At 44.4% G+C, this 26,415-nt stretch overlaps 1 protein-coding gene across 3 annotated transcripts; it reads right to left on the reverse strand.

The window, feature by feature from the left end:
• Positions 1 to 1,787: 1,787 nt before the first annotated feature.
• pcif1 (phosphorylated CTD interacting factor 1) lies at positions 1,788 to 23,068 on the reverse strand. Of its 3 annotated transcripts, none has more exons than XM_047347394.1 (16): positions 22,492 to 23,068; positions 18,534 to 18,688; positions 18,268 to 18,392; positions 12,481 to 12,606; positions 12,271 to 12,404; positions 12,043 to 12,197; positions 11,806 to 11,953; positions 11,388 to 11,471; positions 11,199 to 11,298; positions 10,671 to 10,830; positions 10,422 to 10,591; positions 9,168 to 9,254; positions 8,898 to 9,082; positions 4,485 to 4,578; positions 4,199 to 4,374; positions 1,788 to 3,601 (listed from the first exon to the last, which is right to left on the reverse strand). In XM_047347394.1, the coding sequence occupies exons 2-16, from the start codon at positions 18,658 to 18,660 to the stop codon at positions 3,277 to 3,279; spliced, it is 2,196 nt and encodes a 731-aa protein (XP_047203350.1). In that variant the 5' UTR covers positions 18,661 to 18,688; positions 22,492 to 23,068; the 3' UTR covers positions 1,788 to 3,276. The 3 variants fall into 3 exon arrangements, with proteins under 3 accessions (XP_047203350.1, XP_047203351.1, XP_047203349.1); XM_047347395.1 differs by having other exon boundaries at positions 22,358 to 23,068; XM_047347393.1 differs by having other exon boundaries at positions 21,859 to 23,068.
• Between the last annotated feature and the right edge of the window lie 3,347 nt (positions 23,069 to 26,415).

Raw genomic sequence — 26,415 nt, forward strand, 5'->3', positions numbered from 1 at the left:
TTAATGATATGCTAATTTTGTCAGATAGGAATTTTGGGTTTTCATGAGCTGTTTGCCAAAATCATCCATATTAAGACAATAAAAGACCTGAAATATTTCAGTTAGTGTGCAATGAATCTAAAATATATGAATGTTACATTTTCATCATGACATTATGGAAAATAATGAACTTTATCACAATATGCTAATATTTTGAGAAGGACCTGTAGAAGAACTGCATCACACAGAGTTTAGCAGAAGATATGAAGGAGACTTGAAATGTTTACAGCAGCAGCACCTGTTCAGAATGGGGTGGAGTTAAAAACTTTACCTCCACCTGTGGATGGCAGAAAGCTCTTCTCATTAACACATTCATGTGTTATTTACATTATAGATCATCTTAGTGTGTATTAACTTAATTATGGATGTTCAGTCAGGTCTCATCAGTTTTAACTCAATTTGTAGTCCTCTGGATGGAAAACTTGGATCAGACTTGTTTCTGTGACCTGTTTTTAACATCCATCCATCCATTGTAGCGAAGGTCACAGGTCCAGGAGGAAACCCATGTCCCTCTCTTCAGTTCCTCCTGTGCTGACCCGGTAGATCCATAAAGACAAACGTTAAGCCCTTGACTCAGATGAAGGCCCTAAATGCTGCTAACTCCACCCCAGTAACCATCAAACAAGGAATAGACAAATAAAAAACATCTTTGCAGCACATCTCCTTCCACCTGGAGCACCAAACGTGAGTGAAAGCTGGGAAAAAACGTTATATTCTCTGACGAGTAAAAAAACAAACATCTAGATAGCTCTGATGGCTTCCAATGTTTCCATCTCATCAAGGAGATCCTAGTGGAGATCTGTTCTATTACTTTAATGGAACAATAGAGCTTCAGGTTGCTCAGTTGAGGATCAATGTGGTGGTGACCATCTTTCAGCAGAACAAGGCAACAGTTTCCAGCATCCATCTGATGAAGGACTTCTTCCAAGAGAATAACGTTCCCCTCATCTAAATGCCAGTGAAAATGTTTGGTGACGCGCAGCGAGGGAGGCTCCAGGTTGTGGAAAGCCTTCAGGAAGCCATCTTCACCACATGGAGCAACCTACTTGCATCGAGCCTTGCTGGACTATTCACCACCAACTCCTTTTCTTTGACACTTATTTTTTAGGTTCTTGGTCTGAAATGTTGAATAAACTGATGAACAGCCAGAGCTTTAATGTTTTGTGTCTTTTTAAAAGTAACTTTTTCTGATACAGCAGCTTGAAGAACTGGGAACTTTTCACCATTTTAAAGATTTTGATCAGGTTATAATCCCTTCTGACAGTTCTCGGTGTCCTCCCACTGGGAGAACAGGCCTAGAAAACCTCCAGAGTGGTACAGAATCATCCTGATCAGCAGCTGCCCTCTGACCCCAGGGATGACAGAGCTCCTCACTTGATCTCCGAGGCAGAGCCCAGGCACCCCACGTCAGCTGCTTGGATCCAGAGTTGTTTGTTCAGTCAGGATGCTTCCTGAAGTCCATCTGGGAGAGTTGGAATGGAGCAGTAAATCCAGAGCTCCAGCTCCTTCTCCACCACAGACTGCTTTAGCTACCTCCTTACTGCAGATGAAGCAGTGGTCACCCTGTCCAGCTGCTGCCATCACTAAGGGACACCACGCCAAGATCAATGAGATCACAGCAAATAAAGTCTCATTGCTTTGGTTCTCGTTTCCTGATATTCAGGTCCGTCAAGAAGTAAAGCTGACCCTACCGTCAGGCTGTGATCATGTGACTGAGGTGTGTGTGTACAGAAGGACCAGGTGACTGATTTGTTCTGGCTGGATATATTTTTACTAGGAGAGAAGCTGCAGGTTATCTGCAGGCAGTATGAAGGACAAACTGAATTTACAATGAAGCTGAAAGGACGGTGGAGCAGACTCCAAGTCGAGGTCTGAACTTCTGCCACCTCCAAGTATCAAACGTTCAGAGTCCAGCGATTTCATGCACAGAGTCAGAGGATCCCTGCTGTCAGTCATACACAGCTCTACTGTACACACTCATATACATCATATTACACTTTGGTTTGGTTAAAACAAACTGTGAGAATGAAAACACACAAACACATTTCATCTCTTTAAAAAGGTTAAATTAGACCAAATAAAAACTGTTCAACAGCAAAACAAACATCAACAAACCTCACATCAGTCCAGCTGTACAGTATCTACACACAGACAGGCGCCTGATAGGTCCACCACCAGCCAATCAGAGAGCACTGAAGATGCCTATTAAAGATGGAAACAACAGCCAGACAAACTGGCTTCAAACAAATCAAACTGGTTCCCATCCAGATCAACCCAGACGAGACCTGATCAACCCAAAATAACCCATCCCTACAGAACCCTAACCCATTCAGACTGGATCTGACTGGTTCCAATTAGGCGAGACTGGACTGGATCTAACAAACATGTACCAGATCCGATCTGGTCTAACCAAATTAAACTAGATCAGACTGGTTTTGAACCAGATTCCACTGGATCAAAGAAATAAAACACAGACTAAATCAGATAATCTGAACTGGACTGAACTAGATTAGAGAAGAGTGTACTTGATTCAACTGGAACAAATGGGACTAAACTGATCTGAAAATATCTGGGTCGGACTGAAGCTCTTAAAGACTGAAAACACCACAGAAAGTTTGGATTTTTGTAAACTGAGAGTAAATGTCAGAATCCATCTAATGGTCAAGAGGGTTGGGACCGGAAGACCCAATAGTTCTGATTATAAGAACGGTATGGTTAGGGATTCTGATGACAGGCAGGAGAAACCCAAATGACTCGTTACATTTTAGACTGATGTCCCCCTCTGCTCCTGCTCACCAATCACAATCCAGCTTGGATTCTACCTTCTCCTTCCTGAAGAGGAGATAAGACTCAAATAAAGAAGTCCCAGAAATGACAGCTGCCATGAGAACCAATCACCAGCCTCAGGGAAGAAGGGACAAATCAGGGGACTCCTCACAGGTGGGCTTTTATTGCTGGACCTCTGAAGCAGTTCATCAAGTGCTTCCTATTATCTATACTCGCTGACATCACTCAGCTTCAGGTGATCTTCAACCAATCAGAGCAGCCAACTAACTAAAAAGACGTAGTGAAGTTTAAATGAGGCTCCGCTGCCCCCGATGGTGGTGGTAGATTATCGTTAAGAGGTGAGGATGTGCTACAGGTGCTGGTGAGGGACAATTTGAGAGGACCAAGTGACGTTCATAAACACAGATTTACATTACGTAGAGGGGCGTGGTCTGCAGTGACCACGCCCCTCTACATAGCAGTGAGCTTGTCCTGAGGGCTGCTGCTACTGCTGCTGCTGCTGCTGCCATTGTTGTTGTTATTGTTGTCATGGCCGCCAGGTGACATCATCCCACTCGGTGTCCTATCAGAGGCCTTAGGGGTGGAGTCTCTGTCTCCAGCAGCCGATTGGGCAGGGCCAGGGGAGGGCAGCGAGGAAGTGCGGGACAGAGACGGGCGGTACGCCGTTGTCAGCTCAGCCAGACGTTCTGGTGTCGGAGCCCACTTCACAAATCCTGCGTCATTCTGGAGGAAGAGCATGGCAGTACCATGAACGGCCCGGTAGTACATCTCATCCCTGAAAACAGAATCGTTTACAACGGGTCAGTGCATACATTATGAAAAATCACAAACTAAATCCTGCAGCGAGAACATACAGTTTAGTCCAAGAGTATTCACACGCCCGGCAGATTTCTAATTATTTTCATTCAACCAACAAGTTTGTTGCTGATAGAAATGAGACATGAGCATCTCATAAAGATAAAACAATGTGAAAGGACTATCAGCATTTATTACATTTAAAAGATGTATACTTTTCGCACCTTCTCTGGGGTTCTGATGATTTATCTTTGATGATGAACTCCAAATCCCTTACCATCACCCTAATCTTTAGCTTCCTCCACAGATTGTCTATCAGATTTAGGTCAGGACTTGGACTGGGCCCTCTAAACCTTAAAATACTTTCCAGTTAGAAGAAACACGTCGGTAAAATAAAATAATACTTTAAAATAAATATCTGCCAGGGGTATGAATAATTTCGAACTCAACTGTATACTTCATGTGTTAATCGTCTGTGAAGAGCTCAACAACTGGCTCCACAAAGACAACCTGGATCTGTCAGTTTAGAACAGAACCAGAACACAGTATTGCTGTGGTACAACTGTAGAACCGGTACCGCTTGCAGATGTGCTGACTCCCAGAGCGGTACTCGTGTTCATAGGCCGGTATGTTCAGCTGGTGTCGCAAAAATCGACTAGCCTCCATCCGGGTCAGAGCTGGAGTCACCGGGTCACGCCACTCAGGAACGAAGACGATAAAGGATAGAGGCTCGGAAGACTGATCCAACAGTTCCTGACAGAGAAAGAAAACGGGTCAGGACGCCACGGTCCAGAGCAGACAAGTATAATCTGACACACCATTAAAACCCAGAAAGGAACAGGATAGTATGAACTGGTTTGCACCTCAATGTGGGTCACCATGGCGTCCATCAGCTCCTCACAGAACGGGGGATTGGCTTCAAATGAGCCGCTCACTGGACTGAAGGACAGGAAGGGCCTGAAACACACCAGTTATTAGGACTGGTTACAGAACATCAGCACCATGGGAAATCTGCTGACATTCACAGAAACACTGGAACAGGTGTGAAGACATTCCAATAAAGTTCATGGTGACTGTAGACAAAATAGTCTTTAAGTTTCCTTTGTTGTTAGATACACAATTCTTTGGTACCTGACATGTTTCAATGGAAACTAAAACTGTCACTAGAAAATCAGCTGTTGTTCCTTGAGGCTGTCAGCCTGTAATATAATGGACCGGCTGACAGCGCCCCCTGCTGCTCATTGAAGGATGTCATTCCAGGTGAATGAAAGCTGGCAGGCCCCCTCGTCCCGGTTCTTAACTGTGTGGACTCGCTTTCAAATCTCCACCGCCTCCATGATCCAACGCTGTTGTTTTACATGCAGATGACCTTCGCCCCCTCCCAATTCATAATGTGGTTCTCATTCATATCATTCGTTTCGATGTCTCACTATGGGATACGCCCACTGCAGGATTCCTCAGAAGCACCACTGCAACCTTCACCATAGTCTGGAGCAACTTTCGCCATTCCAGTATTAGCATCTAATATCCACTGAGACACCAGTCACCTCTGTTCGATTTCCCCTCACAACAGAGGAGGCATTGGCTCGTAGGCTCGCCTCTGCGGGAACAAAATTTCGAGGAAGGACCCATACCAGGTGTGCTCGACATGTCTCGGGCTCAATGCGCCCTTCATGCTTTCCGCATACCGAGCAGAGCTGTGCGAGGACATGGACGCCTAAGCCAGACCCTGACGTGTGGGATGAGATCACCGCGGTCACAGATATCTGCATCCGTGTCCAGTGCTGCACAGTCCAGCCCACTGGGAGATCAATGAGGATGATGGTGTTGCAGGAAAGAGCAAGGTGGCTAAACCTGACCCACTTGTCAGACCGGGAGATGGAGGACATTCTGGACATGCTGATTGTGCCGGAAGGCATCTTCAGTTCCGCTTTAGCCTCTATGCAACAGGGGTGCGAGGCTCGGAAGAAAGAGGACGAGGCACTCCGATTCTGCCTACTCAGGAAGACCGAGCCTCCTCTTCAGGTGACCCTAAGGCAGAGCTACAACCGGGTTTTGCCACGGTCCCCTCCTTTCAAGATCCCCTAGCCTTCTCCAGCCGCCCCGTCCGGCCAGGGAGGAAGACAGGGTTAACCCGGAAAGGCTTCGACTGCGGGGACAACTGGTTCTGTCCCACCAACAGGTCACATAACCACACACACACGTTCAGAATAAATATACAACATGTTACTCTGACCCATCTAAGATCTAAGGTCGAGGGCGCAGAGAACAACATTAAAAAGAGTGAATAAATGGGTCTATCAACCCTGCTTTGGGATGGGGCACCCACTCCCAGGCAGCAAACTGTGACCGACTCCATAACAGCTCAATCTCCCCGGGCATGCGTAGTGCCGTCCCGTTGATGACGCCTCTGCTCTACCACCGGGGGCCTCCAGGAGTCAACATTTGAGAATGGAGGTTTCTGTCACGGTGTCAGCCTGCGTTTAGGCGAACAATAACAGGTATACAGGCTTCGGTTCGCCGCCATTCCCCCTCGTTTCTCGGGCATACTGTGCACTCAAGCTCAGGGAGAATCTGTGTGCTGCAGGAAATCTCCACGCTGCTGAGAAAAGGAGATGTCAGCCCTGTTCCCAAGGAGCAGAAAAACAGCAGCTTCTATTCCAGGTATTTTCAGATCCCTAAATGGACGGGGGGAGGGATTTGACCGATCCTGGATCTCAGGGCTCTGAACGGTTATTTCAGAAAATACAAATTCAGGATGCACTCACACGCATCCCTTTTGTGTTTGGCTTGCCTGGGCAATTGATTCACCTCGGTCGACCTGAAGAACGGGTATTTCCATATTCCGGTGTACCCACTGCACAAGCAATATCTGAAATTTGCTTTTCAGGGCGTCTGCTACGAATACACAGTGCTCCCCTTTGGCCTGTCTCTGAGCCCAAGGGTGTTTATGCGCTGGACAGAAGCAGCAATATCCCCACTAAGACAGCAGGCCAGCTCAATTCGGTCCCTTTCAGGCTGTGCCTTTGGTTGTTGGGATTGATGGTTTCTGCCATCCTAGTTGTTCCCCTCGGCTGCTTGCACGAGGGAGTTTCAGCGCTGGGTGGCCGTGCTCAAGCTACACCTTGTGTGTGATGGCGCACAGAGGGCGAGGGTCAGAGCCGAGTGTGATGGGGCGCTGCACCCATGGCTCTGCCTAGGTTTTCTGGCGTAGGGGGTTCCGCTGGGTCCCATCGTATCACAGAAGGTGGTCATGACGGACGTGAGCCTAACTGGATGGGTAGGAATTCACGAGGGACGGTATGTGTAAGAGGTATCTGGTGCCATAGCCTCCAGGAGTCCCACATAAATTATCTGGAGCCCTTTGCAGTGTTCCTCACGATGTAGCGCTTTCTCCTGTTCCTCAGCGGTCAGCACGTCCTTGTGAGGACCGACAACACCCCTGCGGTGGCTTATATCAACAATCAGGGGGGACTGTGTTCCCGTCGGTTGCACATAGACTGATCACATGGAGCAGCTCCTGTTGCTCCGAGCTAACAATGTTCCAGGAGCTCTGAACCACGGAGCAGGTATGCTGTCTAGGGGTGCTCCGTTATATGGGGAGTAAACTCTGCATCCAGCCATAGTGGAACAGCTGTAGTTCCGCTTCGGATGGGCAACGATGGAGCTGTCTTGACCGCCGCCGAGAATGCTTGGTGTCTGCTGCTCTTCTCAATGCGCGATCAGGGCAACCAACTAGGCATGGATGAGCTTGCGCAGTCCTGGCCCTGCGTTTGCCCTCCCCCTGCCTCTGATTGCACCCATTCTAGTCAGAGTGAGGGAACACCGCCACATGCTGATCTTGATAGCTCAACACCGGCCAGCGATGCACTGGTTGGCGGAGATTTATCAGCTCCTGGGGGCTCCGTGGCATGGCTGCGTCCTGGGCCCCCTTTAAAGGGGTGTCCATTCAGGACATATGTGCAGCAGCGAGCTGGTCCTCACAACTGGCTTTTGCACGGTTTTATGAGTTGGACGTTGCTGTTCCAAGTGTGGCCTCAGCTGTTTTGAGTTCTGGGTCCCTACTGGAACAAGGAGCGCACGGCTCAGTGGGTTAGGGTTAACCCTAACCCTAACCCTAACCCAACCCTAACCCTGGTTGCAGGAGATAAGCTGTCTGGCAAACAGGAGTCTCTATATCCCATAGTGAGACATCAAAACGAATGCTATGAATGAGAACTATAGGTTACTTGCGTAACTCTGGTTCTTAAAGTAGCATGAGTGAGATGTCTCACCAGACAACCCTTCTTGCTGGGATGAGCGACAAGAGGTGCTTAATTCGAATGGCACTGCATTGTGGCGGACGCTACTTATAGGAAAGGTGATGCATGCATCAAGATCACCAGCCAATCAGGATTGGCGTATTAAGACAGGTGCTTCTGAGGAATACTGCAAGGGGTCTATACCATAGTGAGACATTGGAGTACTGTGAGAACCGGGGTGACACAAGTAACCTATAGTTTTCCCATCTGCAGCTGTCCATCGCTGATCGTAAGTTTTTAAGATGTTTATTTTCCTGACCATGTTGGTCGCCGTCCCGTTTCTTTTTCACATTCTTTTTGATTTTCTTTTATCCTTGTGGCGAAGGTCCATCCTGTTCCTCCTATGTACGTTTTGTTGCAGGATACCATGTCACTCCTTGGTGAGATGGCGGTATGAGACTCATGTTACATTGCATTTGTAGTCTTAGTCCACCTGGTCTTTCGGGTGCACCAGGAGTTGTCTGAGTAGGAATGGTCTGCGTATTTGTTGTTTTTGAGTCTAGTGAATGCACTCGGTGATGTCCTTTTGCTTTCTGTTGTCCCTGGTTTTCTTTTTACTGTTTACCTGTCTTCTCTGTTCTACTTTTTTAATGTGGATGAATTTTTCTTCTCCTTTCCTTTCTTCCTCATCTGTTACCAGAACTGGAACGAAGGGGCCTTTCAGCTTTCCCTTACCTGAAATGACATCCTCCAGCGATAAGCCAGCAGCAGGGGGCGCTGTCAGCCTGTCATCATATTAACAGGCTCAGGGAACAACAGCTGATTTTGACATGTCACATACCATCTAATGCAACTCCGATGAAGATGGAAGTTTTCCACTGAAACATGTCAGGTATTTCCTTAGGGACCAAAAACAAAAAAACTGTGTCTAATAACAAAAGAGCCTAAAGACTAAGGTGTGAAAACACCCCTTGACTCTTAGTGAGCCTTGCCCCATCACCTGACCCCATAACCTGAGCCCAGATACAGTCTCACCCTCTGGATCCGAAGAAGCCATCAATGTCGGGGAAGGCCGAGCAGAACTGTTTAAAGTAGCAGTTAAGCGGCGAGGCAAAACACTCGAAGGTGACTCCAAACTGTCGATTTAACGCCTCGAACACAGTCACCGGCAGCGCTCCCTGTAGACCGAACCCTTCATTAGCGCCACTGCCAAACATCGCCTGGAGACACATACACCTGGTCAACCAAGTCATCACTGAAGACACAGATACTGAAACCGCACCGGCAAACAAAGGGTCAGCTGACCTGGTATCTCTTTAGGAGGCACCAAACTCTGGCAAGGAACTTCTCAAACCGAGGGTCATCAATGCAGCTGTACCTGTACAACAGCTCCTGCAACAGACAGGTGGGAGAGGTGAGCCAGGTGAGGACAGGTAGAGACAGAGTAGGGTGGAGACGGACTTCAATCAGCTGGAATGCAATCAGATTACCACAGTAATCAATCCTCCTGTCATCTTGGGGGTCCAGGAGTGACCCCAGACATCCCTCTCCCCTGCAACATTCTCCAATTCAATTTGGGCATCTAAATGTCTTCCTGGACCAGAAGGGATAAAAGGTCCTGTCGTCATGTTCTGGGTCATCTCCCAAATGGGATACCTTCATAAAGAGGAGTCCAGGAGACATCTCTATTAGACGAAGCACCTCAACTGACTTCTTTGACGTTGAGGAGCAGAGACTCTACTCAAACCCCTCAAGATGAGACACTGAGGTTTCCAAACACCCTTGATATCCTGTTCATGAACCCCACAAAGAGGATTAAGGACAAGGGGCAGCCCTTGCAGAGACCAACACATAAGTTTGTACAGAGCTTTCTCTAGTTCTATGAGGACAGGATAACCCTTAAAAAGTATCCCGTTTTCCTGCAGAGACCCACACAAAATACTTCCAGGGTTGTTTCCAGATCCACAAGCTAACAGGACCCATTCAAAAGTCCAGGAGATTAAAGATCTTGTCCTCCTGAATCAGAGTTTTGACAACCAGTCAGACCCTCCTTTCCAACACCTGAAAGCAGCGGTGTCCAAACATCTGACACGGGGCACAAATTGTGAGTTTTTGTACGTCAAAAAAAGTATTTTATTTTTGCATTGATACAATAAACTAAACAGAATATTTGAATGGAGGAAGCGAAGTAGTCTGGCTTCTGTAGAAAAAAGCTCTGTAAACTATTGTAACTGGGGGAGTCCAAGTCTGCTAAACAGAACAAATCACCGGACGTTTGTGGTCCATCACGTCGCACATACCACATTGAGAGTACCATCTCAATGTGGTAACAGACCACCTTGGCCCAAAGGTTGATGATAGATTGTGTAATCGTATCATTAGACCTCAGATACTCAGGTAGAGAGAGGACCCAAGCTGTCAACTGATCAGAACCTGGTAGTGAGTTGTATTTTACCGCTAGAGCACACACGGCACGAATAACACGAATCACCAAGAACAGCAGAGTATGGGAATACTGCTGAGGTCTGTTCCTGGTAGCATTCAAATTACAGAACTGACCAGCTTGCTGAAGTGTCCTCTGTTGACTTTGACCATCTCTCCTTTGAAGCGAAGACACGCCACATCGTTCTCAAAGTGCAGCTCCACCCGGGGCAGGGCGGGTGTGGGGATCGCAAGGCGAACTGGGTAACAGTAGACAAGCCGCGACTGAGGTGGCGACGCACACGTCTCTGTAAAACAACAACAACAGGTACACAGGTGATCAGCAGTGACAGGATAATACACAGCACTGCAGGTGTGTGAGTATACCTGTGGAGGGGTCCTGCAGCAGGCTCAGGTGTGTCTGTCTTAGGCGACGGCTGTACTCGGCTGAAAGCTGGTAGATCTTGGAGCAGATTCCTTCCACAGAGTCTTTGGCGACAGCAGTGACATGAGGCCCACACTGCTGCCTCAGGTGTTCTAGGCGGTCCTGCAGATACATGGCAGATAAGGTAAGAGGTGACAGATGACAGGTGAGAATGCCCGTCTCTTCCTAACATCAGCAGCATTTAACACAGCAGGTAAATCAGAGCTCCTCCTCTCCAACAGGTTGCTGATGGTTTCATAGAACCAACATTCTGAACCAGTCAGGGGACGGGGCCTGATGGTTCTCACCTTTCACAACGTTGAATTGTTATGAAGTTTAGGTCATCTGTGGAAACTTTTCTGTTTCTATCAAACATGAAGACACAAGGAGGCCTCCAGCTGAGCTCAGCTCCTGATTGGTTAGTGATGGGACCTTTTCCACTAATGAAGCAGTCAGGAAAGTCACATGACACAAACATGCTAAAGTGTTACCATATAGTCTTCTTTGCTGGCGGAGTGATCCCTGCGCAGCCAGTTCATGGTGTCCTCAGCGTTCCACTTCACCACCTTCCTGCTCTCTGGGCTTGCATTTCTACATAGGTCAAAGGGCAACGTTAGCCACACCCACTGGCAGCGGACCTCAGTGACATTCATCCCTGTGATTGGTCAACTGTGGCTCACCTGGAGTCTATCATCCTCTTGGCAGCCTCAGCGTATTTAAACAGGAGCTTCCGAGCCTCCTCCTTGTACTTGATACGGGACAACCTGACCAACATAAAGCAACATGTAATCAATACCGGATCAATCAGGTGGTCCACCTTCGACAGACAATAATTCTGAACATCAGCTGGACGTCGGTTATATTCCCCGCTCTAAACTGAAGCTAAATTAAACATTAAAATGTTCTGAGAGTTTTGAAGGCATAGCAACGTTAGATACCTCTGGATCTTTCAGATATCTCCTCGTTATCTACTGAATGATGAAGAGCACTTCATCTGAAAACCCAGAGTCCAGGTTAACTAACCGACATCTGATCCCAAACTTAACCCTTAAGATGGATCAGTACTCTGGTTCCCTTTCAATGCTGAGCCTGGCATACCTTATGGGAATGTCGTTCATGACTTCCCGGAACATTGACGGAGAGACAGCGGGCTCACATTCGCTCGGCAATAATGGGTCAAGACCTTTATCGATCACTTTCCTCTCCAGCAGCCATCGATTGAAGGACTCCCGGGGTGGATCGATACCTGAGTCGGACCCACAGACCATATGATCAGTTCTCCACGAGATCAGACGCTGCTGGGTGTTCAGCATAAGTTCTCAAAAGAGTTCTTACCTTCTCTCTGGTGGCACAGTTCATGGTAGTGTTGCCTCAGCTTGGTGACCAGCTGCGCGCGCTGCAGCTCGATCTCAGGGTGCGACGGCAGATGATTGGCTGCTGAGCGTTCTCTGATCACAGCATTGGTCTGAACATCAAGATCCCAGTAGATCCTGAAACAACAATCAACATGTAATCAATGAATCCTTCTGCAGGGGGTGAGGAGGGCAGGTCCTCAGTACTCACACAGCTGGTCTGTATGGGGCAGGGGCTGGACTGGGAGTTGTGGGAGTAGTTGTTGGAACCTGCTTCTCATCTGGGGCAGAGCTCCATGGTTTGACTCCCGGCGTGCTGGGAGAGATGGGCGTAGTTGGTTCCACCTGTAAACAGCACTACCCATCAGCCACTGCACATCGGCCACACTGATCACATGACCAAATATGACTGCTTTTTAACCTTGGTTCGTTTAAAACTGTTAGGTCCTGCTCCCTGCTCTTCAGAGCTCCTCCTCTTCCTCTGGCCGTTTCCAAGGTTACCATCTCCACCCTCTGCAGGAGCTGCGTTGAGACCCAGCGGATCAGACTGCAAACAGATTGATACATCCATCAGCTCCTGCAGCTAATTGGCTGGTTGACTGGATGACTAACTGGTTGCTGGGTTGACTGGCTGGTTGACTGGATGACTAACTGGTTGCTGGGTTGACTGGATGACTAACTGGTTGCTGGGTTGACTGACTGGTTGACTGGATGAGTAACTGGTTGCTGGGTTGACTGACTGGTTGACTGGATGAGTAACTGGTTGCTGGGTTGACTGGCTGGTTGACTGGATGACTAACTGGTTGCTGGGTTGACTGGTTGGTTGACTGGATGACTAACTGGTTGCTGGGTTGACTGGCTGGTTGACTGGATGACTAACTGGTTGCTGGGTTGACTGGCTGGTTGACTGGATGAGTAACTGGTTGCTGGGTTGACTGACTGGTTGACTGGATGAGTAACTGGTTGCTGGGTTGACTGGTTGGTTGACTGGATGAGTAACTGGTTGCTGGGTTGACTGGTTGGTTGACTGGATGACTAACTGGTTGCTGGGTTGACTGGTTGGTTGACTGGATGACTAACTGGTTGCTGGGTTGACTGGTTGGTTGACTGGATGACTAACTGGTTGCTGGGTTGACTGGCTGGTTGACTGGATGAGTAACTGGTTGCTGGGTTGACTGGTTGGTTGACTGGATGAGTAACTGGTTGCTGGGTTGACTGGCTGGTTGACTGGATGAGTAACTGGTTGCTGGGTTGACTGGTTGGTTGACTGGATGACTAACTGGTTGCTGGGTTGACTGGTTGGTTGACTGGATGACTAACTGGTTGCTGGGTTGACTGGCTGGTTGACTGGATGACTAACAAGGTTGCTGGGTTGACTGGCTGGTTGACTGGATGACTAACTGGTTGCTGGGTTGACTGACTGGTTGACTGGATGAGTAACTGGTTGCTGGGTTGACTGGCTTGTTGACTGGATGAGTAACTGGTTGCTGGGTTGACTGACTGGTTGACTGGATGAGTAACTGGTTGCTGGGTTGACTGGCTGGTTGACTGGATGACTAACTGGTTGCTGGGTTGACTGGCTGGTTGACTGGATGACTAACTGGTTGCTGGGTTGACTGGTTGGTTGACTGGATGACTAACTGGTTGCTGGGTTGACTGACTGGTTGACTGGATGAGTAACTGGTTGCTGGGTTGACCGACTGGTTGACTGGATGACTAACTGGTTGCTGGGTTGACTGGCTGGTTGACTGGATGACTAACTGGTTGCTGGGTTGACTGGCTGGTTGACTGGATGAGTAACTGGTTGCTGGGTTGACTGACTGGTTGACTGGATAACTAACTGGTTGCTGGGTTGACTGGTTGGTTGACTGGATGACTAACTGGTTGCTGGGTTGACTGACTGGTTGACTGGATGACTAACTGGTTGCTGGGTTGACTGGCTGGTTGACTGGATGACTAACTGGTTGCTGGGTTGACTGACTGGTTGACTGGATGAGTAACTGGTTGCTGGGTTGACTGGCTGGTTGACTGGATGACTAACTGGTTGCTGGGTTGACTGGCTGGTTGACTGGATGACTAACTGGTTGCTGGGTTGACTGACTGGTTGACTGGCTGGTTGACTGGCTGACTAACTGGTTGCTGGGTTGACTGGCTGGTTGACTGGATGAGTAACTGGTTGCTGGGTTGACTGGCTGGTTGACTGGATGACTAACTGGTTGCTGGGTTGACTGGCTGGTTGACTGGATGACTAACTGGTTGCTGGGTTGACTGGCTGGTTGACTGGATGAGTAACTGGTTGCTGGGTTGACTGGTTGGTTGACTGGCTGACTAACTGGTTGCTGGGTTGACTGACTGGTTGGTTGACTGGATGAGTAACTGGTTGCTGGGTTGACTGGTTGGTTGACTGGATGACTAACTGGTTGCTGGGTTGACTGACTGGTTGGTTGACTGGATGACTAACTGGTTGCTGGGTTGACTGGTTGGTTGACTGGATGACTAACTGGTTGCTGGGTTGACTGACTGGTTGGTTGACTGGGTGACTAACTGGTTGCTGGGTTGACTGGTTGGTTGACTGGATGACTAACTGGTTGCTGGGTTGACTGACTGGTTGGTTGACTGGATGACTAACTGGTTGCTGGGTTGACTGACTGGTTGGTTGACTGGATGAGTAACTGGTTGCTGGGTTGACTGGTTGGTTGACTGGATGACTAACTGGTTGCTGGGTTGACTGACTGGTTGGCTGACTGGATGACTAACTGGTTGCTGGGTTGACTGACTGGTTGGTTGACTGACTGGTTGGTTGACTGACTGGTTGGTTGACTGACTGGTTGGTTGACTGACTGGTTGGTTGACTGGATGACTAACTGGTTGCTGGGTTGACTGACTGGTTGGTTGACTGACTGGTGGTGTAAACCTTTGATTCCTAACCGGGGGCACTCATACCCCTAAGTGGTACGTGAGCGCATTGCAGGGGGGGATGTGGAAACATTTAAAATTTTATTTCCGAGATTAGGTAAATATCATCAGTTAAGAGATAAAGGATCAGACATCCAAAAATTATTACAACCCAGGTGCAAAAAACGCCAAGCTTTTACCAACCAAGAGAACAAAAAAGGCACAATAAAACATCTACAGGTGGGAAAGACTAGACTGTCATTGCTGTTCACCTGCATGACGCTCTGCTACCCGCCGACCTATCAAAGCTCATCAATCAGGTGTCTCATTAAATGATGAAAACTAAGTAGAAATGATATAGTTAGCCTGAATATTATTTTTCTTAAATGTTCTGTTGCTGATTTTTCAGGTTTAAATGTCTGTTTATTGGAGACTTAGTCAAAACATTCCTAGTTTTTGTTATTACAAAATCAGGTTTATGTTGTGCGCTCGCACGCAGGTGAATTTGCTCTCCTGACAGCGGACAGAAAAACGTGCCGCTAAAACCTGGAAAGCAGGTAAGGATATCTGCGGTTTTTAAAAGCGCAGAATTTCATTCTGATGGCAGCAATTCCTCATGTGGCTGGAGTGTGTCAGCAGTTCCTGCAAGATGAAGACATTGAAGCTATGGACTGGCCCGTACGTTCCCCAGACCTGAATCCAAATGAGCACATCTGGGACATCATGTCTCGCTCCATCCACCAACGTCACGTTGCACCACAGACTGTCCAGGAGTTGGTGGATGCTTTAGTCCAGGTCTGGGAGGAGATCCCTCAGGAGACCATCCACCGTCTCATCAGGAGCATCTCCAGGCGTTGTAGGGAGGTCATAAAGACACGTGGAGGTCACACACAATACTGAGCCTCATTTTGACTTGTTTTAAGGACATTACATCTAAGTTGGATCAGCCTGTAGTGAGTTTTTCCACTTTAATTTTGTGTGTGACTCTAAATCCAGGCCTCCATTGGTTCATAAATTTGATTTCCATTGATGATTTTTGTGTGATTTTGTTGTCAGCACATTCAACTTTATACAGAACAAAGAATTCAATGAGAATATTTCATTCATTCAGATCTAGGATGTTTTAGAACACCTTTCTCATTTCTCACCTGCTCCAGTGTGGCACTGGTTCAGGAGGTAAAACAGATTGGTGGTACTCCCCACCTTTGTTGGATACTTTGTTTGTTTTTGTCTGATTTTAAATAGCCGGAATAGCCACATGACTAAACCGCTCAGACCCTTCTTGTCAATGATGTCGTTCACTGTGTTTTCCGTCTTTTGAGGCACACATTTCTTTTCTCATTTTTTTCAGTGATGTCAGTCCTATCTGTTACCTGAAGTAAGAGACTACAGCTGCACAAACATTAGCACGTCTGGCGGCTACTGTGCTGTCTGCGTCAACGTAACTTTGAGTCTCTGTATTTCAGCCACATGATTTGGTCCAGCTCTTATTATCACTGGCTATCCGTGTTGTCTGTCAAAACCTGGATGAACGCCATCTATTGAAAAGTCTATCGACCATGTTTCATAGTTCTTTCTCTGAAAAGTTATTTCACGATATATCTCTCTATCGTTTTATCGCCCAGCCCTATGTTTATGACTGTTTCCATTGGACGTAGATTCTCACTGAAGGCATCAAAGCTGTGAGCTGTGAACCCATACGGTGTTATGTAGCAAACAAAACTTGGTAAAAGAACTGTAAATATGTTTTATATTTTAGATTCCTTAAAGCAGCCGCCCATTGCTGTGATGACTGAAATATTAACCTCTGGCCGTTTCTCAATGAACATCTGGACTCCTTGAAAAACCATTCCAGGTGACCACCTCATGAAGTTCATGGAGAGAACGCCCAGAGGGCGAAGCAGTCATCAGAGCAAAGGGAGGCTGTTTGGAAGAATCTACAATATGAAAATGTTTAGAGTTATTTCACACTTTTTGTTGACTACATGTGGGTTCAGTGATAGTGTTGTTGCCTTTGATGAGAATCTACAATTCAAATACCGTATTTTCCGCACTATAAGGCGCACCGGATTATAAGGCGCATAGAATAGAAGCTACTGCAGTCAAACGTTTGACTGGGGTTGCGTTATGCATCCACTAGATGGAGCTAAAGAGAATGTCAACAAAGTCAGTCAGTCAAACTTTATTAATACACTACAAACCAGCGTTCTGATAACTCCATTCACTCTCATGGTAAGGTCTCCTCTACATAGAAATCTATTGAATAGAGCCAACCGCACGTTAGGAATGCATTGGAGTCTATGAAGTTGAAGTTGAAATCAAACGTTAGTTAAAACGTGAGATTCAATAAACACGTAAAAGAAACAGTTTGATGCACTAAATCAAACGTTAGTACTGTTAACCTTTCCTGTTTCTGTCCCCTGACCGTAGTCTGATGACACAGGGGAGACGCTTTCTCCAGGGCCGAAGTTACTAATTTCCTCGGGGTTAACTCCCTCACTCATACGTTGCTGAGTTGAACATGAAGAAACAGCATCAAAATACTGAGTTGTTGACGAGATTCGGGGTTCTTTTTAATGACTTTGCAGCACGTAAAAACACAGGGCTTACAGACTCATACATCGCTGCTCCGGTCGCCGTCTCTACCCACCCCACACACACAATAATACCGACGTCACTCCTTCACTCTTGATTCTCAGCTACGGCAGCACACAGCGCCACCTCTGTCCGGAGGAGTAATGTCAGCATCTTCCATACACACACGAAACATACACCCCACACACTGAGCTTCTAATCACATATAGTTCAGGCAATTCCTGCAACAGTACATTCAAACGTTATACACACACAAGTGGTGTTGGACTAGGAGTAAGCACAGTACAGGTGTTTACCGCTATTACTTCGGCGACGCCCCTGACTACGGTAGCCGTAATGCTGCAAGCGGTGCGGCTTTGTAGTTTACCAGTCGTACTGAAACATTTTGACAGAGCGCCGTGTACAACCAGTATGGATCAACCAATTAACCAATTGATCCATATATAAGGCGCTCCGGATTACAAGGCGCACTGTCATTTTTTGAAAAAATTAAAGGTTTTTAAGTGCGCCTTATAGTGCGGAAAATACGGTAATTGTAGTGAGAAAGGCGTTCTAAAACGCTTGACAAGTACTGTATATATTTTTTAAATTAACTAATCCCCACCAAGACAAGAATGCTAGGGAAAAACACTGGACAGGGTACCCGTGGCATAGCAAAATGGCTCAGGGTCACGAGTCAAAAAAGTCTGTGAACCACTGGTGTAAACAGAAAACTCACAATGACATCATGCTGACCCAACACAGGCACCTCCCACAGGCTCTGATTGGTGAATCGGTTAAAGTAGTACGGCCGGTTCTCCCTCCGAGACCAACACTTGGACCATCCGGCCTGGACCAACTCATCTGTCGGGATACAGGTGAGACGTTTGAGAGGGAGACAGAGGCAGGTGGTACAAGAAGGCAGGTGAGAGAAGTCAGAAGAAGACAGGAGACAAGTGATAAAATGACACTGGTAAAGTGAGACGGAGAGACCGGCTGATGTACCTGGAAGCTCAGGTGATTTGGAGGTGGTGGATGGAGAAAGAGGCGGTCCCTGAGAGGAGGCAGACCCAGAAGGAGGAGCCACGGTGGCCGCCTCCCCCTTCATAGATCCCTGGCTGTTACTGGACATTTCAGCTGCTCGTCACAGTCATGTGGACCTGGCAGGAAGAAGCAGGGTTTCAGAACAACAGACTGATGAGGTCCTGCTCTGAAAGGTCAAATATTGGACAGACAAAATTGTTCAAACCGTCGCAAGTATTAAACCCAAAGTTCTGTTGAAGTTCTGGGAAAAACAAAATATATGCTGCATCATAAAACTCTGTTTACTTTGCATTCATCACTGCTGTTGCCATACCTTACAGTAATTGTGTGGCGGTCTTGGGTAACACCTACTAAAGAAATTTGCAACCAATATACACACAAAACAAAAGCAGTTATAATATTAATACAATTTACGTGGTATTTGAAATGTGTTCGATCAACTGCTAAGAGTTTCACTTCAAACGTTTGCTGTGCAAGGAATGGACAGACCAATATTTATACCAAGCTAAGATTTATTTCATTATTGTATTATTTTGTTATGTTATTATTGTTGTTGCATATATTTACATCTGTTCATTTTTTAGTGTTTGCAATATTCACTCAGATGAGTTTCAGCTGCTGTCAAACACTTGATGTTTAAAGGCTGAGCGCAGGCCGACTAATCATCAACTATTATAACACTGTTTTAATTAAGCTTTATTATACTATATTACGATCATAAAGATGTATGATCCATCGGCCAAATTTTCCTTGATCAGCTCTGATTGGTGAACAGCAGCAGCAGACTTTTGGTTGAGTTTAGTAAAAAAAAAAAAAAAACATCAGATAGAAGGTTAGAGACAGATGCTTTGGTGCAGAAGTACAGGTGAGCTTGTAATTCCTTATCCTGCTTTCCTTTGAAACTACTGCCTGTAGCAAAGAACCAGCAGCAAGTTTTTTTCCAATTTCTGAGTTTTCTCAAAGAAAGCCTGAAATTGGTACTGGCCAGGAAAGTCTAATCAAAGTCTCTTTTAAAAACATTAAATCTGGCCTCATTCTCACCATAGGTGACTTATAGAAGAAAGGGGAAGTGTGAATATTTCCTCATGGTGCTCAGCTTCACCCAAACAAACATTTTTACCCCAGAGGACTCAAAACCCAATCCTCGAGGAACAGTGTCCTGCACCTTAACATAAGAGATTAGACTATTCATCCCCCAAGAGGGAAAGCTAATTGTCATAACAGCAAGACAGAATGAAAGGTGGACACCTAGGAAGATAATTTAAAGAAATTAGTTTTTAAAAAACCTGTAAATAGTGCAACCAAAGCAGCAACATACAGGTCCTTCTCAAAATATTAGCATATTGTGATAAAGTTCATTATTTTCCATAATGTCATGATGAAAATGTAACATTCATATATTTTAGATTCATTGCACACTAACTGAAATATTTCAGGTCTTTTATTGTCTTAATACGGATGATTTTGGCATACAGCTCATGAAAACCCTAAATTCCTATCTCACAAAATTAGCATATCATTAAAAGGGTCTCTAAACGAGCTATGAACCTAATCATCTGAATCAACGAGTTAACTCTAAACACCTGCAAAAGATTCCTGAGGCCTTTAAAACTCCCAGCCTGGTTCATCACTCAAAACCCCAATCATGGGTAAGACTGCCGACCTGACTGCTGTCCAGAAGGCCACTATTGACACCCTCAAGCAAGAGGGTAAGACACAGAAAGACATTTCTGAACGAATAGGCTGTTCCCAGAGTGCTGTATCAAGGCATCCTCAGTGGGAAGTCTGTGGGAAGGAAAAAGTGTGGCAGAAAACGCTGCACAACGAGAAGAGGTGACCGGACCCTGAGGAAGATTGTGGAGAAGGGCCGATTCCAGACCTTGGGGGACCTGCAGGAAGCAGTGGACTGAGTCTGGAGTAGAAACATCCAGAGCCACCGTGCACAGGCGTGTGCAGGAAATGGGCTACAGGTGCAGCATTCCCCAGGTCAAGCCACTTTTGAACCAGAAACAGCGGCAGAAGCGCCTGACCTGGGCTACAGAGAAGCAGCACTGGACTGTTGCTCAGTGGTCCAAAGTACTTTTTTTCGGATGAAAGCAAATTCTGCATGTCATTCGGAAATCAAGGTGCCAGAGTCTGGAGGAAGACTGGGGAGAAGGAAATGCCAAAATGCCAGAAGTCCAGTGTCAAGTACCCACAGTCAGTGATGGTCTGGGGTGCCGTGTCAGCTGCTGGTGTTGGTCCACTGTGTTTTATCAAGGGCAGGGTCAATGCAGCTAGCTATCAGGAGATTTTGGAGCACTTCATGCTTCCATCTGCTGAAAAGCTTTATGGAGATGAAGATTTCATTTTTCAGCACGACCTGGCACCTGCTCACAGTGCCAAAACCACTGGTAAATGGTTTACTGACCATGGTATCACTGTGCTCAATTGGCCTGCCAACTCTCCTGACCTGAACCCCATAGAGAATCTGTGGGATATTGTGAAGAGAACGTTGAGAGACTCAAGACCCAACACTCTGGATGAGCTAAAGGCCGCTATCGAAGCATCCTGGGCCTCCATAAGACCTCAGCAGTGCCACAGGCTGATTGCCTCCATGCCACGCCGCATTGAAGCAGTCACTTTCTGCCAAAGGATTCCCGACCAAGTATTGAGTGCATAACTGTACATGATTATTTGAAGGTTGACGTTTTTTGTATTAAAAACACTTTTCTTTTATTGGTCGGATGAAATATGCTAATTTTGTGAGATATGAATTTAGGGTTTTCATGAGCTGTATGCCAAAATCATCCATATTAAGACAATAAAAGACCTGAAATATTTCAGTTAGTGTGCAATGAATCTAAAATATATGAATGTTAAATTTTCATCATGACATTATAGAAAATAATGAACTTTATCACAATATGCTAATATTTTGAGAAGGACCTATATATCTAAAATAGAGTTACAACAAATATGTACACTCTGTAAACAGATAAAAATGAGGTGAAACTTATATGTAACCAAACATGTCTCTGCTTCAACACACCTGAATAAAATAAGGTCATTAGCTGGCCTCTACAACACTTAATGACACGCTGATAAGATCATTCAGCCATTTGAATTTGGTTAGGATAATTGGAGCTTGAGACCTATGTCATTAACAGGATCTTCAGATGGTAGGTCATAGATTAAACTCACAACTTTCCTATTACCAGAAGAATACTCTTCCCACTGACTCCCTGAAGTCTGCCTAAGGACTGCTGAATGTACAGGTAAAATGACAGGTGTGTGTTGTTTTCACCATAGCTCTGATGGACTGATCCGGACTACCTGTGTCTGGAACATTCACTGTCTGTCTGGAGGGCTAAAAGAAAGAATCCTCCCTTTAAACATAAAACCTGGTCGACCAAGAGCTGATGTGATCAGATCGACTAGCTTTCGGTTTTAAGATTTTCGGTTGTTTTTCTTCTCAAACGCAGGAATGAGCGCCATGGTTACACGCATGCGCGCTGTGAGCCAGAGCAAACAGGGAGGAGGGGGAGGAGGACAACAAAAGGCTGCGGCTGCTGCTCGAAGCCCGCGCTCCTTTCTCGGAGACCGCGGTGATTACAACAATTCTCCGGAGCACCCGGACCGCCTGAAAGTGTGACAATTCCCCGTTAACACGGCGGCCTGACCCCGCAGCCCCTGTGACGGTGGATAATAAAAGGTTTTGTCGGGCTCTGAGTTCCGACTCGCTGCTGCTAAGATCCATCTCTTTTAAAAGATGGCGGACACGCCCCTGCTACAGCTATACGCGCCTTTACCAACATGTCATCTCCAGAATGTCGACCCTTCGGCTCCGCAGCCCCGGAACCTCGTCCATCCGCAATACGAAACCTTCCGCCGACTGTCGGTGTGTTCGGACGAGCCATACGGGCTCTGCTGCTCTTACCCTGGGCGGTGAAACAGCAGACCGTTGAGGCTTCTCCGCGCTGGTTTCGAGTGGTCCGCTCCGCTCCCTCCCCGCCTGCTCAGACATCTTTACAGGGAACCTGGCACAGCCACTGCGCAGGCGCGGCGGCTGACCCACTTCCGGTGTCGACGTGTCTGCTTCCCGGCGCCATGTTAAATAGCTCAAAATGTTTAAACCAGAGCGAAAGAAGAACAGTCGTGCGCCACATCTACTCAGTTACATAAGCAGATGTATCGGGTGGAGTGGTGGAATTAAAAGGCCTGTTTCTTTATAGCGTGGTTAAAAGACAGGTTGGAAAAACCGCGACATCACCTCACTTTACTGCCCGGAATCGCTGCCGGGATTAAATTTTATTAACAGTATCGAGCAGATAGATACTGAGAGATTATTCAGTTTTGGAAGTGGCGGTAAAAGGCTTAAACTGGTGTGTGAATGGTTCAGAATGGACACACAGGAGGACAATATGGACTTTAATGAATGGACGCCAGTAAGTAGAGGGAGAGGACGAGGAAGAAGTAAAGCAGAAGAAGGAAAGATGTTAGACAGCCAAAGGAGTAAAAGAGAGCTGGAAGAAAACAGTTCTGAAGAAGAGAGAGAAGTTAGGAGGAAAATTGGAAGGGAAGAATGTAAAATAATATTAAAGATAAAAAATGAAGAAGAAAAAGAGAACCTGAGTCCTATTTCACTATCTAGAGAAATAAAAAAAAAGATAGGAGATAGATAGGAGATGTTGAAATGGTGAAGGTCTTGAAAGATGGAAATATATATATTTACTGGTGTAACAAAGAAGAAAGGCTTTACAAGTTGAAAACATTTGCAAGAAAACGGTGACAGAGAGGAAGATTATAAAAAGATAAAATTATTTGGGGGGTAATTTATGGCATTCCTCTGGAGGAAGATATAGACAAATTTAAAAAAGCATTGTTGGTGCAAAGATAAAAAATCTCAAAAGATTGACTAAAAATGTAAATGGAGAAAGAGTAGGAAGCCTGTCAATTTTAATAGACTTTGAAGAAAAGGTGTTGCCACAAAATGTTAAAATAGGATATCTGAGTTTTCCTGTGAGGCCTTTCATTCCTCCACCACTAAGATGTTATAAATGTCAGAGATATGGTCATATAGCAGCTGTATGAAAAGGTTAACAAAGATGTCCAAAGTGTGGAGAAGATCACAGAATTGAAGATTGTGGGGAAGAAGTGCAGGAAAAATGTTGCAATTGTGGAGGGAAACATAGAGTTACATTCAGAGGATGTGAGGTAAGGAAGAAAGCAAAAGAAATTCAGCAAATTAAAATGATTAAAAACATAAGCTATGCTGAAGCAGTTAAAAATGTCCAGAATGAAAGAACAAGGGATGAAGGTCAAATTAGGATTCAAGATTATCAACAAAGAAAAGTAGAATCAGAGGAAAATGTTACAATGTCTGGAAAAACTGATATTATTCATAGCTTATGTCATTAACTGCACTGAACAGGCTAAACACAAAACAGAAAAGATTAAAATAATAGTCAGAGGAGCAGAAAAGTTCTTAGGATTTAAAGAAGGATCTTGGGAAAATATTAATAAAATGTTGGAAACAGATGGGAGGCAAGGAGGAACCCAGCTGATAGAAATATATGATAATATTACAGTGGAATGAAAGAAGATTAATCGCTAATGGACAGGAATTTAAATGGTATATAGATGGAATAGAAGAAAAACCAGAAATTATATGTATACAGGAGACATGGATAAAACCAAACCTAGATGTTGTGTTTAAAGATACAATATTATCAGAAGGGATAGACGAGAAGGAAGTGGAGGAGGATGTGGAATATTTATAAAAGAAGGGATACAATATCAGATATTAGGAAAAGGTAAAAATTTAGAATACATAGTAGTTGAAATTTACAATAAAAAAGAAAAATGTAAGATAATAATTTTTATAATCCATGTAAAATATTATCATTCGAGTTGATGGATGAATTAATGGGATACTTAGAAGGAAAAGTAATCTGGTGTGGAGATTTTAATGCTAACAGCACATTATGGGGAAAATGTAATGATAAAAATGGACAAGTTATTGAAGAAATAATGGAAATAAAAAATTTGGTATGTATAAATGATGGAAGAGGAACAAGAATTAATGTAAAAACTTTAATAAGGCTGATTGGGAAATATTTAAATATTTAAGTCAAAAGAAATTGGAAGAAATAGATGAGTCAATTGATATAAATAGTTTAAATATATCTGTAAAAAAAATCTTACAGGCTGCAGAAGAATCAATAAAAAAAGGAGGAAGAAAGAACGATTAAAAAATTGTGCCATGGTGGACAAAAGATTGTAATGAAGTAATAAAATTAAGAAATAAAGCATTTAAAACATTAAAAAGTAACTCAATTTATCAGAATCTCATTGAGTACAAAAGAAAGCAGGCAAAGGTAAGAAAGATTATTAAGAATGCAAAAAGAGAATATTGGAGAAACTTTTGTAATACCGTAGGGAGAGAAACAAAAATTGATCAAATTTGGAAAACGATTAAAAGAATGAAAGGTATTAGAAAAGAATATGGATATCTTATATTAAAAATAGATAATACAACTATAACGGAAGATAAAGAAAAAGCAGAAATATTAGCTAAAATATTTAGTAAAATTAATAGTTCAAGTAATATTAGTGAAGAAGGAAAGAAAGGTAGGGAAATCACAAAGATGAAATATAAAGAATTAATGCAAAATAATGTAGATACAAATAAATTAATAAATGAACCATTTACAAAAGGAGAATTTAACTTTGTTACCAGGAAAACAAAAAATACATCACCTGGAAAAGATCAAATTTACTATACGATGATAGAACATCTTAATGATAAAATATTATAATTATACAATAAAGTCTGGGAGGAGGGAGAGCTGCCACAGAGCTGGAAGGAAGCAATAATTATTCCAATAGTTAAACCAGGAAAAGATAACACAAAACCAGAAAATTATAGACCGATCGCATTAACATCAAATATATGTAAAATAATGGAAAAAATGATTAATAATAGATTAACATATTATTTAAATATTTATGGATATATATCTAGAAATCAAAATGGGTTTGGAAAAGGGAGAAGCACAAATGACTCTGCATTATGTTTAGAATATGAAATTAGGAGAGCACAAATAAACAAAGAAAATGTAGTAGCTGTATTTTATGATATAGAAAAAGCTTATGACATGATGTGGGTTGAAGGATTATTAATTAAATTAAATAAAATGGGTATTACTGGAAAAATGTTTAACTGGATTAAAGATTTTTTATCAAATAGAAAAATACAAGTAAGAATTGGTCGAGAATTGTCAGGTAAATATATAATAGATAATGGTACTCCTCAAGGAAGTATTATAAGTCCGTTATTGTTTTCTGTAATGATAAATGATGTATTTAAAAATATTGGTAAGGAAGTCGGTTGCTCACTATTTGCAGATGATGGAGATATATGGAAAAGGGGTCGTAATATCAAACTTATTGAAAATAAAATACAGGATGAGATTATTAGAATAGATCAATGGGGATTTAAATTCTCAGTGGAAAAAAATAAATTATGGTGTTTACACAGAAAAGGAAAAGAGAAAATATAAAACTAAAATTATACAATCAAGTTTTAGAACAAGTAAAAAATATAAAATTTTTAGGTATATGGTTTGATGAAAAAATTATATGGAAAGTACATATAGAAAGAATCATAGATAAATGCAAAAAAATATTAAACATTATGAGATGTATGGCTGGTATTGATTGGGGAACAGATCGAACATCATTAAAAAGAATTTATACAGGATTAATTAGATCAGATATTGATTGTGGAAATATAATTTATGGATCAGCAGCAAACACTCATCTTATAAAATTAGACAATATACAACATCAAGCTTTAAGA

This window comes from Girardinichthys multiradiatus, chromosome 20 (genome assembly GCF_021462225.1).
Source record: "Girardinichthys multiradiatus isolate DD_20200921_A chromosome 20, DD_fGirMul_XY1, whole genome shotgun sequence".
NCBI classification, from domain to species: domain Eukaryota; kingdom Metazoa; phylum Chordata; class Actinopteri; order Cyprinodontiformes; family Goodeidae; genus Girardinichthys; species Girardinichthys multiradiatus.